An 18,326-nucleotide genomic window follows, 5' to 3' on the forward strand; every position below is an offset into this window, starting at 1 on the left:
ACTGATCGTATTGTTTTGTTACAGGGTATGTACACACGTGGACAAAATTGTTGGTACCCCTCAGTTAAAGAAGGAAAAACCCACAATTCTCACTGAAATCACTTGAAACTCACAAAAGTAACAATAAATAAAAATTTATTGAAAATTAAATAATCAAAAACAGCCATTACTTTTGAATTGTTGATTAACATAATTATTTAAAAAAACAAACTAATGAAACAGGCCTGGACAAAAATGATGGTACCTCTATAAAAGATTGAAAACTATTTGACCAGAGTGACATGATTAACTCAGGTGTGTCATTTAATTGACATCACAGGTGTTTCCAAACTCATAATCAGTCAGTCTGCCTATTTAAAGGGAGACAAGTAGTCACCCTGCTGTTTGGTGAAAAGGTGTGTACCACACTGAACATTGACAACAGAAAGCGAAGGAGAGAATTGTCCCAGGACATCCGAAAAAAAAATATAGACAAACATCTTAAAGGTAAAGGCTATAAGACCATCTCTAAACAGCTTGAAGTTCCTGTGACAACAGTGGCTCATATTATTCAGAAGTTCAAGACCCACGGGACAGTAGCCAACCTCCCTGGACGTGGCCGCAAGAGGAAAATTGATGACAAATTGAAGAGACGGATCGTTGGAATTGTATCCAAAGAGCCCAGAGCAACCTCCAAAGAAATTAAAGGTGAACTCCAAGGCCAAGGTACATCAGTGTCAGATCGCACCATTCGTCGTTGTTTGAGCCAAAGTGGACTTCATGGGAGACGACCAAGGAGGACACCACTGCTGAAAAAAACTCATAAAAAAGCCAGACTGGAATTTGCAAAAATGCATGTTGACAAGCCACAAAGCTTCTGGGAGAATGTCCTTTGGACAGATGAGACCAAACTGGAGCTTTTTGGTAAGGCACATCAACTCTATGTTCATAGACTCAAAAACCAAGCATACGAAGAAAAGAACACTGTCCCTACGGTGAAACATGGAGGAGGCTCAGTAATGTTTTGGGGCTGCTTTGCTGCATCTGGCACAGGGTGTCTTGAAAGTGTGCAAGGTACGATGAAATCTGAAGACTATCAAGGCATTCTGGAGAGAAATGTGCTGCCTCGTGTCAGAAAGCTTGGTCTCAGTCGCAGGTCATGGGTCTTCCAACAGGACAACGATCCAAAACACACAGCCAAAAACACCCAAGAATGGCTGAGAGAAAAGCGTTGGACTATTCTAAAGTGGCCTTCTATGAGCCCAGATCTGAATCCCATTGAACATATGTGGAAGGAGCTGAAACATGCCATTTGGAGAAGACACCCATCAAACCTGAGACAACTGGAGCTGTTTGCTCATGAGGAGTGGGCCAAAATACCTGTTGACAGCTGCAGAACGCTCATTGACAAATACAGAAATCGTTTAATTGCAGTGATTGCCTCAAAAGGTTGTGCAACAAAATATTAAGTTATGGGTACCATCATTTTTGTCCAGCCCTATTTCATTAGTTTGTTTTTTTAAATAATTATGTTAATCAACAATTCAAAAGTGATGGCTGATTTTGATTATTTAATTTTCAATAAATTTTTATTTATTGTTACTTTTGTGAGTTTCAAGTGATTTCAGTGAGAATTGTGGGTTTTTCCTTCTTTAACTGAGGGGTACCAGCAATTTTGTCCACGTGTGTATGTCCTACTGTTGTGTGTTTTATTATGGGAGCAAGACGGTCAGGTTTGTGGGCTTCTCCAGACTTCCTTCTAACCAGTAAGTTGGCTGGAGTAGGCATCAACTGAAAATTGGATTCATTATTGAAGAGAACCATAGCCCAATCATCCACAGTGCAATCCTTGTGATTCTCAGCAAAGGGAAACTGGGCTTTTCTCTGCCTTTCGTTGATGAAGGGCTTCTTCTCTGCCCTATGTGACTTCAGACCAGGTTCAAGAAGTCGGTTTTGAACTGACCTTGCTGAACAAGTCACATTTCTCGACAGTGCCCACTCATTTTTAAGGTCCCTGGAACTCTGACGACAATTCCTGACACAGGAACGGATGAGTGCACAGTCGTCTCATTAAGTAGAAAGACGTTTCCTGCCGCGACCAGCCAGCAATTTGGTAGTACCATGTTTGACTATTTTTTTCTTGGTGTAATGAATAGCTGTCTTGGAGATCTTCAGTTTTTTTCGCTACCTGTCTGTCACTCATGACAATTTCCAGCAGTGCCAAGATGGCTGCCTTTGTGGCTTCACATAATTCTTTTGTTTGAGGCATCATGTGAGAGTTGACAACTTCTGAGTTGTGCTACAGCTGAATGTAAGCAGGAAACCACTCTGGGCCTTTGCATGTGCAGTGCTGCTTATGACATGAAATGTCCTCTTACATACCCTGGGAATACAATTAAGCCTAAGCCTGTCTTTAGTAGTACCAGGCATTGAAATGAACAAGAAACTATATGTATGTATATATATATATATATATATATATATATATATATATGCAAAAAACGTTTCTTTAGGGTTAGGCATTGTTTTGGTCTGGGTTAAGGTTTAGGGTTAGGGCTTAGATATGAATGGGAGTCAATGGTATGTCCCCACAATGATAGAAAAACATAGTGTGTGTGTGTGTGTGTGTGTGTGTGTGTGTGTGTGTGTGTGTGTGTGTGTGTGTGTGTGTGTGTGTGTGTGTGTGTGTGTGTGTTCTTGTACTTGCTACATGGTGAGGACCATTTTCTGCATTTAACTATCAAAGTGAGGACATTTTTACAAAGTGAGGACATTTTGGCCGGTCCTCACTTTGAAACAGCCATGTTTGAGGGTGAAGACTTGTTTTTCGAGAACAGGTATGAATTGAGGTTTGGTTAGGGTCAGGGTAAGGATTAAGTTTAGGCAATCAGTTGTGATGGTTAAGGTTAGGGTAAGGCTCTAGGAAATGCATTACGCCTATGGATGTCCTCACTAAGATAGAAGTACAAACATGTGTGTGTGTGTGTGTGTGTGTGTGTGTGTGTGTGTGTGTGTGTGTGTGTGTGTGTGTGTGTGTGTGTGTGTGTGTGTGTGTGTGTGTGTGTGTGTGTATACTGTATGTATGTACTGTATTATTACACCGTAAGTCATCATGATGTAGGTTGCAGGGTGTAAATCTATAGTGACACCAATCCCCCTAATATTTGTTTTCTGGGTATTTTCAGACATTTTTGATAATATTATGTGGAATGTAAAAGTAAATGGTTAAACAGAACCAAAGTGGCTTTGCGCTTAATGCTTTAAATTCAGCAATCTCTAATGCGTTTGTTATCTCTATAATATTTGTGTTTCACTTTTAGGTCAGTGGTTCCTACCTCCGACTCGTCAACATAAACTCTGTTCCCATGGTGGCTGAAGCAGCTGTAGAGTGTCCCGTTGTTGTGGAGGAAACTCTCAAAATCCAAAGACACTTCCTCACCCTCTGCCACAGTTTCCTGCCAACACCATTGCCATGCAGCACAATCAGGTTAGAGAAAATGTACAACTGTGTCTGACATTTTTTACCACTGTGACCGGCCACAAGCTCCACTGTATGTATAACTATGATAGAGTAAGAGAAAAGTTATAAAAAAAGCTTTAGTCATGGACATAAAATGCAATGATGACTGAGCAATATCCCAGTTTCTGGAGGACAAGGACAAAACAATAAATAAAACTTTTAAACTTCAGCTTCAATAAACTGATGTATTTGCATGTTATTTAGATGGATCATCTACAAAACAGAGATTAGGCATTCAACGTTATTTACTGCACTGTTTCTATCGTTTGTGCAAAATGAATTAGTTTATCAAAATGTAGGTAACACACATGTTGAGTTGGTGCCACTAAACAAATGAGGAATAAATGTTGAATTAACTTTTAGTTGTTCATAAATGTACTGATCTTTGATAAAGAGTGGTGTTTTATACATTATTAATATACAGTACTGTGCCAAAATTCAGCTAGTTCCAGCATCCAGCCAGAGTAATAAAGAACTGTGTTGAGCCACAAGAAGAACAAAGAGTCTTGCAACAGATGCACAGTAGTTACCAACAGAGCCCTGGTCTCTACATCATTGAGTCAGCCTCAGATTACATGAAGAGACAGAGAACAATGAGACGGACTAAATCCAGACAAGAATTTAGACACATTCTCCAAGATAATGAACAACTTTCTTGCAAAGCAGCCTGACTGTGTGCAAGTCTATCCAGGGGCTCTGGGTCTCTTTCAAAGGTGGTAATCACCCAAATATTGATTCAATTTAGTTTTTTTCCTCCTAAATGCACTTGGCATGAAGTTAAATAAAAACACTGCCTATTTATGTCATTCTTTGAAAACATACTCAACTTGAAGTAACTTAACCTTTTGCAAAGTGCTATATTTTATCATGTGTTTTAGTAAAAGTGGACAGCAGATAACAAAATCTGTTTGAAATATCATTTAAATACACATTTCAAACAGAATTTAAAATTTCTGTCAATAGACATTGTAATCTTCTATTAACACAACACAGATGTAATGAGTTGGATGAATCAGGTTACCTGACTGAAAGCTGCAAATGGTGATATAACCAGACATGTAATGGATACCAGGACAGGTAGGTTACTGATATGAAAAAGGTGCTCACAGTCACGGCTGGAATCAGGTTTAGTTGTGGAGTTTGTTGTTGATCTACATTGCTCTCCTCACTCTTCACAGACAGAATGTCCACAATGTGATTGTCAGGTTTGGTTGTCTTCACATCTGCCTGGAACACACAGGAACTTTGTGTGAAGTTCTCTCCCTGCTAGCAGGGAATGTTCCCACATCATTATTCACATTACCTGCAAGTTTTAAAAATGTTTTAAAGTTTTAATTTTTTGTTCAAAGAATGTTTTAAGGATATTTATCATTTGCAACGATCCATTTCAGTGTTGTCCATCATCAAGGAAGGTTAAAGTTCTCTAAAGACATTCTAAAAAAGTTCCTCTTAAACCATTTTCCTAATGGTGCATTGAGAAAAGTCATCCTTTGCTATTATGTAGCATTTTGGGCATGCTTAACGGAAGAATGTTTTACAATGTGTTTCCTTAACAACCCCCAAAACAGCTACAGAGAACTGCAAATAAAATATTCTCTCGTGAACATTACACCAATGTTTCATAAAAACATTCTGTCATCTGAGGCATCAATCTTGAAAACATTTTTGTAATGCTTGGTTTGGAATGTTCTTGTTTGCTTGCAGGTAATGTTCTTATAATGTTCGAAGTTACCTAAGACTAAACTAGAATAGTCTTATCTTAATAAAGGCAGGATAACTCTGAAAAGGATACTACTACCCTATTTTTAACATCTTGGCCACTAACTGTACTTCCTGCTGAAAACATTACTATAACTTCACTAGAACGTGTTTAGAACAAAAAAATAGTCTGGGTCTGATCTTCAGTCGAGACTTTGTATCTCATCATAGAACTCAACTAAATGATGTTTCCTGAGCTGAAGAGCTGTTCCACCTGCAGGGTGTCCTCGCTCCATTCCGCAGGTGTGGAGGCTGGGCCGGCTTCAGGCTGAGCGTCCTCGACTTCCAGCCTCTCCGGCGGCGTTTCTTCGCTGACAGACGCTCCGCTACCCATTCCGACACCCACAGACAGACTCACTGAACACCCGAAGTAAGAGAGAGAGAGAGAGATGGCGGGACATCGGCAGGACAGGTGAGAATAGGTAATCTGACACCTGGTTGCTTAAGTTTCCCATTATTGTTTTCCACCTCGACACCCAGCGGCTGAATGATGTGTCATCATTGATCACAGGTAGAGGCGTCCAGAGAAAAATACGGAGTCCAGCATCATTTTTCATCAATTAGCCTATACACTGAATCAGCATTGATTTAAGTGAAGTCCATTTGCCTTCAATGAGTGCTATTACTGCCAACATGAATCATAATTCGGATGTCCATCTGTAGGTCATGTGAATGAATGGTGGAGCCTGCTGACATAGAGGCCGGGCACTCCAGGCCGGGAGTGGCTAATCGGGAGGACCAGGACCCTTCCCAGTGGGCCGGTCTGATGTTTGGGCTGCGAGGGTCAGTGTTCACTCAGTATGTCTCTGAGAAAACATCATAGTATAGCCTTTGGTATGAAAAAATGCCATCATATACATCGTATATTATACAAATAAGTCAAAGGAAAGACACAAACATTGTAGAATTGTAGTAATTGTGGGCTGACTGATTTACTGATTTTCAGTATTTTAGATTTTACTGATTTACAGTAATAAATGTATTTAAAAATGGCGCTACTTTGGCTCTGAACCTTTATCTACCTGTGGTCGCCCTGTCTTCTGGAGTGATTTGATTGGTTTTATGTCACTAATAAAACTCCTTTAACTTATCATCTGTAAACAAAACAAAACTGTATCAAAGTTTTCTGTTAGAGTTTGTGTTCTTCTAAGTTCAACTCCAAGGTTTTAAATACTTTCATTTACTGCAAATGAATATCTACTCCAAATGTCTCACTAATAATCATTATCAGCCTTAAAAACCCACAAAATACCCCTCTATACTCAATCACACATAGTACAGTCCAGTTCCCCCTTCTATAAATCTGCTTGGAATCTTCCACTTCCCGTTTGTCAAAGTGGCCTTCTACCTGGACAGGTTTTGTTGGAGCTCATGCAACAAACATTTTAGGTAACTGCACTTTAATATGTATTAGAGTGCCTATATAATGAGAGTGGCGACAACTGGGGATTTGAAGCCATTTTGTTTCCATTCACTCAATATGGGACGCGCAGCGCGAGGTGCACATTCACGAAAACTATGGATTGTTTACTGATGTCAAGACATGTTTTGGACAAAATAATTTACTCGCTTGTTTTGTCTGGATGTCCAAGGTTGGACTATGGCTGTTTTGTGGAATATTTTCATCTGTGACTAGTTTTGAGCCTTCAAAGGTGAGTTGTGCTGTTTACGTTATTTGCTGTTTGTTGGACAAATGTGTTTATATTACCCGCTGTGGTAATCACATCTGAAAGTGGTTTATACCGGCGGATTCATGAGAATCTAAGCTTTCCATGGGTGTATAATGTTTCTATCATCGAGCTTGCAGCTTTGGTCAATTTAGTAAAATGCGTTTTCCCGTCCGCCTGTACGGTGCTGCAGCTGTAAGCATATGGCTAACAGCATCCTCATGCTAACGGCGGCTAACAGTCCAGAAACAGGTGAAGAACACGGAGCCTGTTCGGGTCATATGAGGCTGATAAGTGACTGCAGGTTGGACTGAAAACAGAAAATAGGAAACAGAAAACTGTCAGCTGTTTGTTGAATTGGAAATCATGTGAATGAACAGGGAGGCTGTTGTCGAAGCTCAGATGGGCCGCTGAAGTTTAACGGGTTACCCCGTTAAACTTCAGCGGCCCGTATTTCATGCATCTCCATGCACGAAAATGGTCAAAGTCAAAATAACCACAACTGCCTAAAATCACATCAAACTTTTCTATCTGTCATTCACCCATACATCATAACATGAAAGTACATACATGGGACTAACCTGGCACAAAAATCATGATGAAGTCGGTTTCCATCCCACTCTCCGGACTTTATTTACCCACAGTTTCATTCTTTTCACTACTCCTGGGAAATCTAAACATGTGTAATCCCTTCTCCGATCGTCATTTTTCAGGTATTTATGAAGCCAAAAAAGTCCTAGACTTACTCTCTGCGTTGTAAACAACGTTAACAGGCATAACCGGCGTTCATGAATAGGAAACAAAATGGCTCCTATAGATCACGTGACCAAAATTTTTTGGACCCGTCATGTCGCCACTCTCATTATATAGGCACTCTAATATGTATGGATGACACTGAATTAGAGTCTGTTTTAATGAGACTGAGTTCAGATGAGTAGCTCTGTCATTAAATAGGAAATTATTTCTCAGAATTCACAGAGAAAAGTCTGAAATGTTTGCTAGGTTAGCGTCCCACTTTTTCTTTGGCTCAGCTGAAGCTAACTCTCTCCAACAGGGGTCCCCAAACTTTTTTCTGTGAGGGCCACATAACTTTTCCCTTCTCTGGTGGGGGGGCCGGGGTCAGTTTGTAACAGAAACAGTGTGACGATCGCAGGGATGCCTAAACGTAAACATTGTTATCCAGAATGCCTCACATAACCAAATAATAATAACCCTTTCCGGGGTATTAATATTTTCTTCACAGAAAAAAAAGTCAGGAAATAAAAACACTATTAATGACATAAATAACACTATTTATGAAATAAATAGTAACCAAATAACCCTCTCTGGGTTTTTCACAGAAAAAATAAAGTCAGGAAATAGGGGGGGTGAGCGGCGAGCCTGCCATCTACAGAAAAAAATCCTACAGGAAACACTGAATCCTTTTGTAGGTTCCAGTAGAATGTCACGTTCTATGCATGTATTAGTCTCGATCGTGTGGCCAGACTGAAAAAAAAAAATCATAATGTGTCTCTGATGTTCAGCGGGCTGGGCCAAATGTGGAGGCAGGCTGCATCAGGCCCGCAGGCCACACTCCAATTTCTGAATCTCCTGAGTTGCTTGTTAAAATATCTTGCTAGAGGTGCTGAAGCTCAAAAAGTCTGAGATGTTTGTTCAAAATAAGCTCATTCTCAAGTCTTATCTGAACTGTGTCCTCTTTTGTTTGAACTTTCCCTAAACTTAGGAGTTAATGACAGAGCAGCACATCCAGACTCAGTCTCATTTATGTAGAGATTAAACCTCAGTGTCATTCATTGATGTTAAAGTGCAGTTTTTCAGATGTTTGTTGCACATGCTCCCGACCAAACCAGTCCAGGTGGAAGACGATGTGAAGAGAAGCTCCACAGGATTAATATCACACATTTATGTTGGAAATAAATGTCCTTTAATTAGACATTGTCATGCAAAAGTTGGATTTCCTTTTAATGATGCTCAAATCTTTGAGTGTTTTGTTGATGTTGGTTTCTAAATGTTTTTTGACATTCAGCCCCAAAGATTAAAAACTTCTACGGTTCACAAGCTGCAACAATGCACACTTGATTAACCATCTTTCTGACTAAACTAAGATAAAAAGTGAAAAACTGCCTGATTCCTGCATCATGAATGTAAATATTTTTGGTTTTAATGACAGTAAACTGAATATATTTGGGTTTGACATTTTATAAACCAAAACAAGAAATTAATTACTGGAGAAAACAATCAACAGATTAATGGACAAAGAAAATGTGTTTTCCAACATATATGGCTGAATTCCTCCAACATTACAAGATACATATGATTTAAATTCAATTTTATTTATATAACGCCAGTTACAGGTCAAATTGTCCCAAGATGCTTTATTTTTTTTTAACAATATATTAACAGTTTTTGTATGCAGGTACATATATGCGTTGCAGTATACATTACAAGACTTACTCAATTATGCAAATATTTTAAACCATAATGTGGTACTTGCATATTAAACAGATCTTCATAAAATAAGGAAATGAAGAAGGGAAAAAGAAGGAAAGAAAAAAAAGAAAAAAACCATCTTCTCAGACATGTAAATACATAAATACAGTACTTTATACAGAACAGCAGGTAATCCTGTCCTTCCTCTATTCTGGCAGTTCTACGAGGTTTACATCACAACTGTTCATTCCACCTCATCACTTTCATCTATTAAATTCATGGATTTCACAAAAGCAATAAAGGGTCCCCACGCTTTTTCAAACGAATCCTGTCTCCCTTTTCGTACATATGCCACTCTTTCTAGAGGAAAGGTTATTAACATCTGCCTTGCCCAGTCTACTAATCTTGGTATGCAAGGTTTTTTCCAGAAGAGTGCAAGTAATCTTTTAGCATGCAGGAGGCTTGAATCTATTATTACACGCTCACTCTTGGTGTACTTACGTCGCCTTGGATTCAATTCAATTCAATTTTATTTATGTAGGGGAAATATGATCTCTTTTGCTAACTCCTGTCAGTACTCGCGCAGCAGCATTTTGGATCAACTGTAGATGTTTGAGAGAGCTATTTGGACAACCCGATAATAAGGAATTACAATAGTCAAGCCTGGAAGTAACAAAAGCATGAACTAGTTTTTCTGCATCACTCTGAGACAGGATGTTCCTGATTTTTACAATATTACGCAGGTGAAAAAAGGAAGTCCTACAGACTTGCTTTATGTGTGAGTTAACCCTTTAAGCTTCAGTCAATTCCAGCCGTTTTCAGTACAAAAAATCGCTAATATTCTATTTTTAAATAAAAAAAATTACGAAAAATACAGGGAATATTGGACGCACATCGCAAGGTGCATTTCCTTGAAAACGACCGATTCGTGGATTTTATACCGACTTCAGGACATGTTTTGGACAAAATAGTTTACTGGCTTGTGTTGTCTGGATGTAAAAGGTTGGATTATGGCCGTTTTTTGTGGAATCTCTTTTTCTGTGTGTAATAATGAACCCGGAAATGTGAGTCGCGCTGTGTGCGTTGAAGCCGTGTATAGAGAACGGATGGATGAATATTTGTTTTTGTCGGACAAATGTGTTTTTCTCACCCGCTGTGGTAATCGCACCTGAAAGTGGTTTATACCGGTGGATTCATGAGAATCTAAGCTTTCCATCGGCGTATAGTGTTTGTATAATCGGGTTTGCAGCCGTCGGACATTCTTGAAATTCCTATGCAAATTAGTAGGTGTACCGCCGGCGGTACACCTACGATGCACTGAAGCGTAAAGGGTTAAAGGACATGTTCTGGTCAAAAATAACTCCAAGATTCCTCACAGTAGTACTGGAGGCCAATGTGATGCCATCCAGAGTTACTATTTGCTTTGAAAGCGAGTTTCTAAGATGTTTGGGGCCAAATACAATGACTTCAGTTTTGTCTGAATTTAGCAGTAGGAAGTTAAAAGTCATCCAGGTTTTAATGTCCTTAAGACAATCTTGCAGTCTAGCTAACTGATCAGTTTCATCTGGCTTCATAGATAAATACAATTGTGTGTCATCTGCATAACAATGGAAGTTAATACAATGCTTCCTAATAATATTGCCTAAAGGAAGCATGTATAATGTGAAAAGTATCGGTCCTAAGACAGAACCCTGAGGAACTCCATGATTAACTTTAGTATGCTCAGAAGAGTCATTGTTGACATGCACAAACTGGAACCTATCTGATAAGTAGGATTTAAACCAGTCCAGTGCTGTCCCTTTAATGCCAATTGAATGTTCTAGACGCTGTAATAAAATTATGTGGTTGATTGTGTCAAACGCTGCACTAAGATCTAACAAAACAAGTATAGAGACTAGTCCATTATCTGATGCTATGAGAAGGTCATTAGTAACTCTCACCAGAGCTGTTTCTGTGCTATGATGCACTCTGAAGCCTGACTGAAACACTTCAAATTATTCCTTTGTAAGTGTTCACATAATTGATTTGCAACTATTCTTTCCAGAATTTTAGAGAGAAATGGTAGGTTGGACATTGGTCTATAGTTAGCTAACACATCTGGATCCAAAGTGGGCTTTTTAAGCAAAGGTTTGATGACAGCAACCTTAAAAGCCTGTGGTACATAGCCTGTTACTAGAGAGAGATTAATCAGATCTAACATTGAAGAATTAAGTAAAGGTAAAATCTCCTTGAAGAGTCTAGTTGGGATAGGATCTAAAAGACATGTTGATGGTTTGGATGTAGAAACTGTTGAAATTAGTTCAGAGAGACATATAGGAGTGAAGAATTCTAAATATTCATCAGGTCTAACAGCCAATTCAAAAGCATCTGTGAGGAAGGGCCAAATTAATTTTATCTCTAATCATAACTATTTTATGTGTAAAGAAGCTCATGAAGTTGTTACAGCTTAGAGCTAAAGGAATGCAAGGTTCAACGGAGCTCTGACTCTTTGTCAGCCTGGCTACAGTGCTAAAGAGAAACCTGGGGTTGTTCTTGTTCTCCTCTATTAAAGATGAATAATAAGTTGTTCTGGCATTACGAAGAGCTTTTTTATAGATTACTAGACTATTTTTCCAAGCCACATACACTTCCTCTGAATTAGAGGAATACCACTTTCTTTCAAGCTTTCAGGATGCCTGCTTTAAAATCCGCAGCTGGGAATTATACCAAGGAGCAAGTCTTCTCTGAGATATAACTTTCTTTTTTACAGGTGCAACACTATCAAGAGTTGTACGCAGTGAGGCTGAAGCATTATTAACATAATAATCCACTTCTGTGGGGGTAAAATTATAATATTTGCCTTCTGATTTATCAGTAAATGTTGCTGAAGTAAACAGTGAGGGTATTATTTCCTTAAATTTAGATACTGAATTGTCAAACACCTACTGTAATGATATTTGTTCTCAGCTGCTAAACAATCCTTTACTTTAAATTGAAATGTTATCATAAAATGGTCAGAAAGAAGAGGGTTCTGGGGAAATACTGTTAACTCTTCAATTTCTATGCCATAAGTCAGGACAAGGTCAAGAGTGTGATTAAAACTATGAGTTGGTTTATTTACATGTTGAGAAAACCCAATTGACTCTAATAATGAATTAAAAGCTGTTGTAAGGCTGTCGCTGTCTATGTCAACATGAATGTTAAAATCACCCACAATAATAACTTTGTCTGAACTGAGCACTAATTCAGATAAAAAGTCTGAGAATTGAGATAAAAACTCAGAATAAGGAGCAGGAGGACGATATATAACAACAATAAAACTGGTTTCTGAGCTTTCAAATCTGGATGAGAGAGACTAAGAGTGAGATTTTCAAATGAGCTGTAATCAGGTTTAGGCCTCTGGTTCAATTTTAAACTAGAATGGTAAATTGCTGCTACTCCTCCTCCTCGGCCTGTGATTCAAGGAATATGACAGTTAATATGACTAGGGGGAGTTGATTCGTTTAGGCTAACAAATTCTTCCTGCTGCAACCAGGTTTCAGTCAAACAGAACAAATCAATCTGGTGATCAGTTATCAACTCATTTACTAACAGAGATTTAGACGAGAGAGATCTAATATTTAACAGACCACATTTAATTTTCCTGTCTCTGTGCTCTGTTGAAATAGTGGTATTAATTTTTATTAAATTTTTGTGGTTACTATTTCTTTTGTATATTTTTGATTTGTTTAATTTATTGAATTTTGGTAGTCGGGGGACAGACACAGTCTCAATAAAGCTAACTGAATTACTGGAGGGTGACAGCTGTGAGGAAACTGCAGAGAGGTGTGTAAGACTACAGCTCTGCATCTTGGTCTTAACTCTGGGTTGTCATGCTTTAGGAGTACTAATAAAATCAGCCATATTCCTAGAAATGAGAGCTGGACCAGCCAAAGTGGGATGGATGCCATCTCTCCTAATCAGACCAGGTTTTCCCCAAAAAGAGCTCCAATTATCAATAAAGCCCACAGACTTTATCAGATAAAGTCCCAAAATAAAGTGAGCAGGGTTCATTGAAATATTTTTAGAAATAATATTTTCTATTGTTTGTTTAATCTCCCCCCCATAATTTTTTAACCTTTGGGCAATCCCACATACAATGGTATAAAGTTCCCTTTGCCTCATTACATTTAACACAAAAATCTGGAATGTTGCTATTAAACGTATTTAATTTAACTGGTGTAATACATGTTCTCAACAACCATTTGTATTGTAGCAATTTAAATCGGGTATTTATTGATTGAGTGTGGGCTTTGGTGCAAATCAGTTCCCAGTCCTCTGATGTTATGTCCATCTTTAGATCTTCCTTCCACTCTTTCCATTTTTTATCTGAAGTCTCAGTTGAACTTGACACTAACAGATTATATAGTTCTGATATAGCCCCTTTGTTTAAGTTGTTTTTAGACATCATTTTTTTCTAGATTAGATATTGGGGGCCTGGTTAAAACAGTGTTTTGGCTGGTTCTAATAAAGCTTCTAAGCTGAAGAAATTTGAAAAAAATATTTTTTGTCTATGTCATACTTACATTTTATTTCCACAAAGGACATCATGATGTCTGATTGTGGCAAATATAGGTCTGCAATATTTTCTAACCCTTTTAATGCCCATTGTCGAAATACAGCATCTGCCTTCCCGGGTGCAAAACGTTGGTTTCCGCAGATTGGAGTAAGCCCACAGGGTCTTGACAACGCTTTTGCAAACCAGCAATATTAACAATATTCAAGCGAGTTTCGGGAGTTCACTCAGCCACACTCCAGATGCACATTTAGAAATTGCATTTTTCCATTCATCATCCAGCCATTCACACCGCTTGTCACTGCCATTCTTAGCACCTCTTTCCTCTGCGTAGTCAATCCAGATCTTCACACATTCACACATGCATGCAACATCCCACTATGGATCACCAAAACGCGGATTTAGCTTTGATGCGGCAAAATCAAACTTCAAACAAAAAAAAGTAAGGTTTATGATGCACAAAATTAACAGAATTGGAAATTTTTAAAATGTTTTTTTTTTTCTGAAGACAAAATGAACTTCGTAATAACTGTTTGAATTTTACATCTTAACATTATGTTTTCTTGAACACATGTATTATACATGAGCTTTAAACCAGAAACTAAACAAATACAACATAAAACATTGCTATCCAGATTACCAATTGAAGCCATATCTGCTTTGAAAATCGAGTTGTGACTTCAGGAACTCAACGACTGCAGATGCTCTGGGCCTTGATGAGGGATCATAGCTCAGAAGACTTCCAAGGAAAGCCAACCTCTCATCAAGGAGCCTAAGAGCATGGGGTGAGGATTGGGCGGCCATTAGGGCAGACAGCTCTCTTTGTTTCTTTTTCTCCCAAGGAACAGATCCTGTGAGAAGCTCAAGATAAGTTGCCCCCAGGGACCACATATCAGTGTGCCATGAGGCACAGCGAACCTGCTTCCATGCCGAACCATCACTGTGTCCCTTATGTTAGCCAGCCCCCAGTCAGTCAGGGCTGCCCTCTTTGATGGGTAGTGAACCTGTAAGGTAGGAACACAGAACTCTACAGAATTGACAAAACTATGTGTATGTCTGTGTGTATGGGTCTCTATCTCTGTATGTGTGTTTTATGTTTATCTTGATTTAGGATGTGTACAAGTGAGATTGACAAAAGAATGATCTGAGAGAAATTGCAAAATGAAACAATTTGCTTACCAAGACATTTGTTGGTTTTATGTCCTGACGGATGATCCTTTGTGAGTAGATGTACTCTACAGCCATTGAAAGGTCCAAGGACATGAAACTGGCATCATCTCCTGTGAGCTGACAAAACAAGAAAAATATAGAAAAAATAGTAGGAAAAGTGTTACTAAAAACTTCAGGAAACATAAACAAGTTGACCAGAACATAAATGTCCAAATTCATCCATAGGGGGAGTGAGTGGCTATTTTATCATTATTTATATTGTAAAACAAATATTGCTGTAAAACATTTGACAAAATTAATTTAAATAATATTATAGATAATGGCACCTTCACAATGCAGTTTTCTGTATGAAGCACTGCTGCAAGTGTTGCTCCATGGATGTACTCGGTACAATGGTACATAAAAAATTAAAATGCTGTTTATACAGCAGCTTTGGGAGAGGACTTTCATGTCCTCTGATTACCTCAAAGGGTAGTAAATTAAAGCAACCCACAAGGGTTAAACGAAACGCGATCGTACAGTAACACGAAGCTAATAAAGTTAACTAAATATACTTGTCTAGGTTAAGAAAGAACTTGACATCGTGCCCATATTTCGTGCAAAGTATCATTAAGGCAGGGTTTTAGGTGGGTAACTTAAAAAATACGCTGACTATCTTAACATAGCAAAAAATAAAAGGAAAACAACAACTTACTCTCGTATCCCATGCAGCTGCAAAGCTGAAAATTTCGGCCGTCGAATACTGATGACGCAATCTGCAATTCCGGTACCTTCAAAATAAAACATAATTTCGTGTTTTACAACCTGAGGCCGTTTTGGCTGACGCCGTTTTGCTTGATGGCTTTTATTATGAAAGCTGAGGCCGTTTCATCTGACGCTGTTTGGTTTGACAAGTGAGACCGTGTGGGCTGAGGCCGTTTGGTCTGAAGCCGTTTCATCTGACAAATGACAGAAGTTTTCCTGATAACTGATACCGCATCCTGAGACCTGACGATGTCCTAAAATGTACACCGTACCAGTGAGCCAGTTCACTCCATCGACTCACCTTGATTTCGTTGAGTGGTCTCACGTCTCCTGCACTGGTCCTGGACATGTTTCCCATCATCTTTTCTTGAAAATGACTTATTTCTTCTCAGTGTTCCATCCTTGTTGAAAGCAACAAAAAAGAACACGTGGATTGATTTTTCCATTGATCCAGACAGAATTACATTTTCTCAGTGGGCAATATGCAGTATGCTAAATCCCTATGTAAACATGCAGCATCTGTAGGGTGATTCTTCGGAAGGTACACGTAAATTACCAGTGAATTCTGCTCCTCACAAACTTGTCCTGTCATCTCATTGCTGGCTGGTTGTCATCTTTAGGATCATCTCTCGTGGGCTCAGTTCCTCGTCTTCATGTGTCTATCATCTTTGGGGTCTTCTCATCCTTCTTCCAGTTTTGAGTCCGGAGGTCATCAGAACTCGAGGCTGAAAAAAACAATAGGAAAACGTGTGAGAATCTTGCAGAAAATGTATCACCTCCCATTAGAGATTTAAAAACGTCTTTCATGTGTCTTTTGGAGCTGTGTCTCACCTCTTAGGTCTTTTTCTCATCCTTCTTTCAGTTTTGAGACCGGAGGTCATCAGAACTTGGGGCTGAAATAAACAACAGAAAAATGTGACAATCTTGCTGAAAATGTATCACCTCCTATTGTAGATTTAAAAACTTCTTGTATTACAAATATAAAATCCAAACCTAAAACTTACCTTGTCACGGGCCACTGCACAGCGCAGGGAGGAGGAGGTGGGAGGGATTTTGTTGAGTGTCTAGGAATGGGAGGAGGGACAGGCAGAGGCGGGAGTGGGAGGGATGGGGAGGAGCATGGAGGAATGTGAAGAGGTGGGAGGGATAGAGAGGAGCTGGCAGGGATGGTGAGTAGCGCAGAGGAATGGGTGGAGGGACAGGCAGAGGAGGGAGGTGGCAGGGAGGGGAACGAGCATGGAGGAATGGGAGGAGGGACAGGTAGGGGAGGAGGTGGTAGGAATGGGGAGGAGCATGGAGGAATGGGTGGAGGGACAAGCAGAGGAGGGAGGGCTGGTTAGGAGTGTGGAGGGCTGAATCCCAAACTGCCCCCTACACACTCCCCCTACACTACCGAGTGTCACTCCAAAAGAAGTCACACTTGCAGCTGTGAAGGGCACTTTAATTGAAGGGGGAGGGTATAAATACGATCGTCAGGAATGGGAAGCCCTGTCGCCTCACCGGAAAACGGAAGACGTCATCGCCATGGTAACACAAAGACGCCTACTGTGCATGGCTGTAGCGCTGTGGCACAGGTTGCAGGCAATGATGTAGGGGCTACATTCTGCTTCAAATAATTTGAAGTCATCCCACATGTGTTCCAATCCTATTATCTGGCATTTCAAATCCAGCAAATGAATAAATGAATTCTGTCAGTTGTGTTCAAATTTTAAGGTGTCAGGGGGTGCACAATTAAATCAAACATCAGCAGAGAAGGAGATTTGTTTCTTTTGTTTTATCTTTTTTCACCACTCTTTTTGTGATGTTCTGTCAGTGTGAAAAAGGCGTGGGAGAAATAATGGACGCATGTGGAACTTACATCGATATGTTGTTTCCTCCTCCATTTCGACGTTGCACTTCCTGAAAAAGTTGTCCAGAGTGAGCATCGATGCAGACTCGCTATTCAAGGGCTGAACAGTCCACTCTCCCTCCGCACTACGCGGTTTGGGACGGCCCTTAATATGGAGGACCCTCCGCGGGAACGCGCAAACGGAGGGGTAGTGTGTAGGGATAGTGTGTAGGGGGCGGTTTGGGATTCAGCCGAGGAATGGGAGTAGGGAACGATAGAGGAGTAGGCGGTAGGAATCGGGAGAAGCGTGGAGGGATCGGTAGAGGAGGAGGAGTAGGTGGGAGAAATGGTGAGGAGCGTGAAGGAATGGGTGGAGGGACAAGTAAAGGAGATGGTGATAGTGAGGGGGAGGAGCGTGGAGGAATGGGAACAGGGCAGACGTCGGGGAGCTACGGCGTCTTCTGGTGCCGTGTCTTCGGTGACCAGGTTTCAGCGCAGGGGGCGCTATGGATGACAGGGAGTCTGAAACTGGTTGGCAGTCAGGGGAGTCACAGGAGAAGGGAGCCACTGGCTCCCCCTGAGCCTGGGGAGGGGAAACCTCCAACCCCTCCAGGAACACTGCGGCCAGTTCCAAGATTCTCAGGATTGAGGTGGCGACCCCAAGCATCATGGGATCTCTGGTGTTAGCCTGGGACC

The 18,326-nt window shown here is 40.0% G+C and overlaps 1 protein-coding gene and 1 long non-coding RNA gene across 2 annotated transcripts in view; both read right to left on the bottom strand.

Annotated features, from left to right (window-relative positions):
• The window catches only part of LOC110966319 (uncharacterized), a 32,420-nt gene extending 26,829 nt beyond the window's left edge, over positions 1-5,591 (bottom strand). The window contains exon 1 of the mRNA XM_022215653.2: positions 5,472-5,591. Coding sequence (XP_022071345.2) covers positions 5,472-5,591 — 120 coding nt within the window. The remainder of the gene's footprint in view (positions 1-5,471) is intronic.
• A 3,683-nt stretch (positions 5,592-9,274) lies between these two features.
• LOC110966321 (uncharacterized) lies at positions 9,275-16,738 on the bottom strand. The gene is made up of 6 exons (XR_007944070.1): positions 16,634-16,738; positions 16,359-16,527; positions 16,104-16,203; positions 15,753-15,828; positions 15,068-15,175; positions 9,275-14,892 (listed from the first exon to the last, which is right to left on the bottom strand). It is a non-coding gene; the product is annotated as an uncharacterized LOC110966321 (long non-coding RNA).
• Positions 16,739-18,326: the final 1,588 nt, after the last annotated feature.

The sequence above is a fragment of the Acanthochromis polyacanthus genome, chromosome 8, assembly GCF_021347895.1.
Source record: "Acanthochromis polyacanthus isolate Apoly-LR-REF ecotype Palm Island chromosome 8, KAUST_Apoly_ChrSc, whole genome shotgun sequence".
Classification (NCBI taxonomy): domain Eukaryota; kingdom Metazoa; phylum Chordata; class Actinopteri; family Pomacentridae; genus Acanthochromis; species Acanthochromis polyacanthus.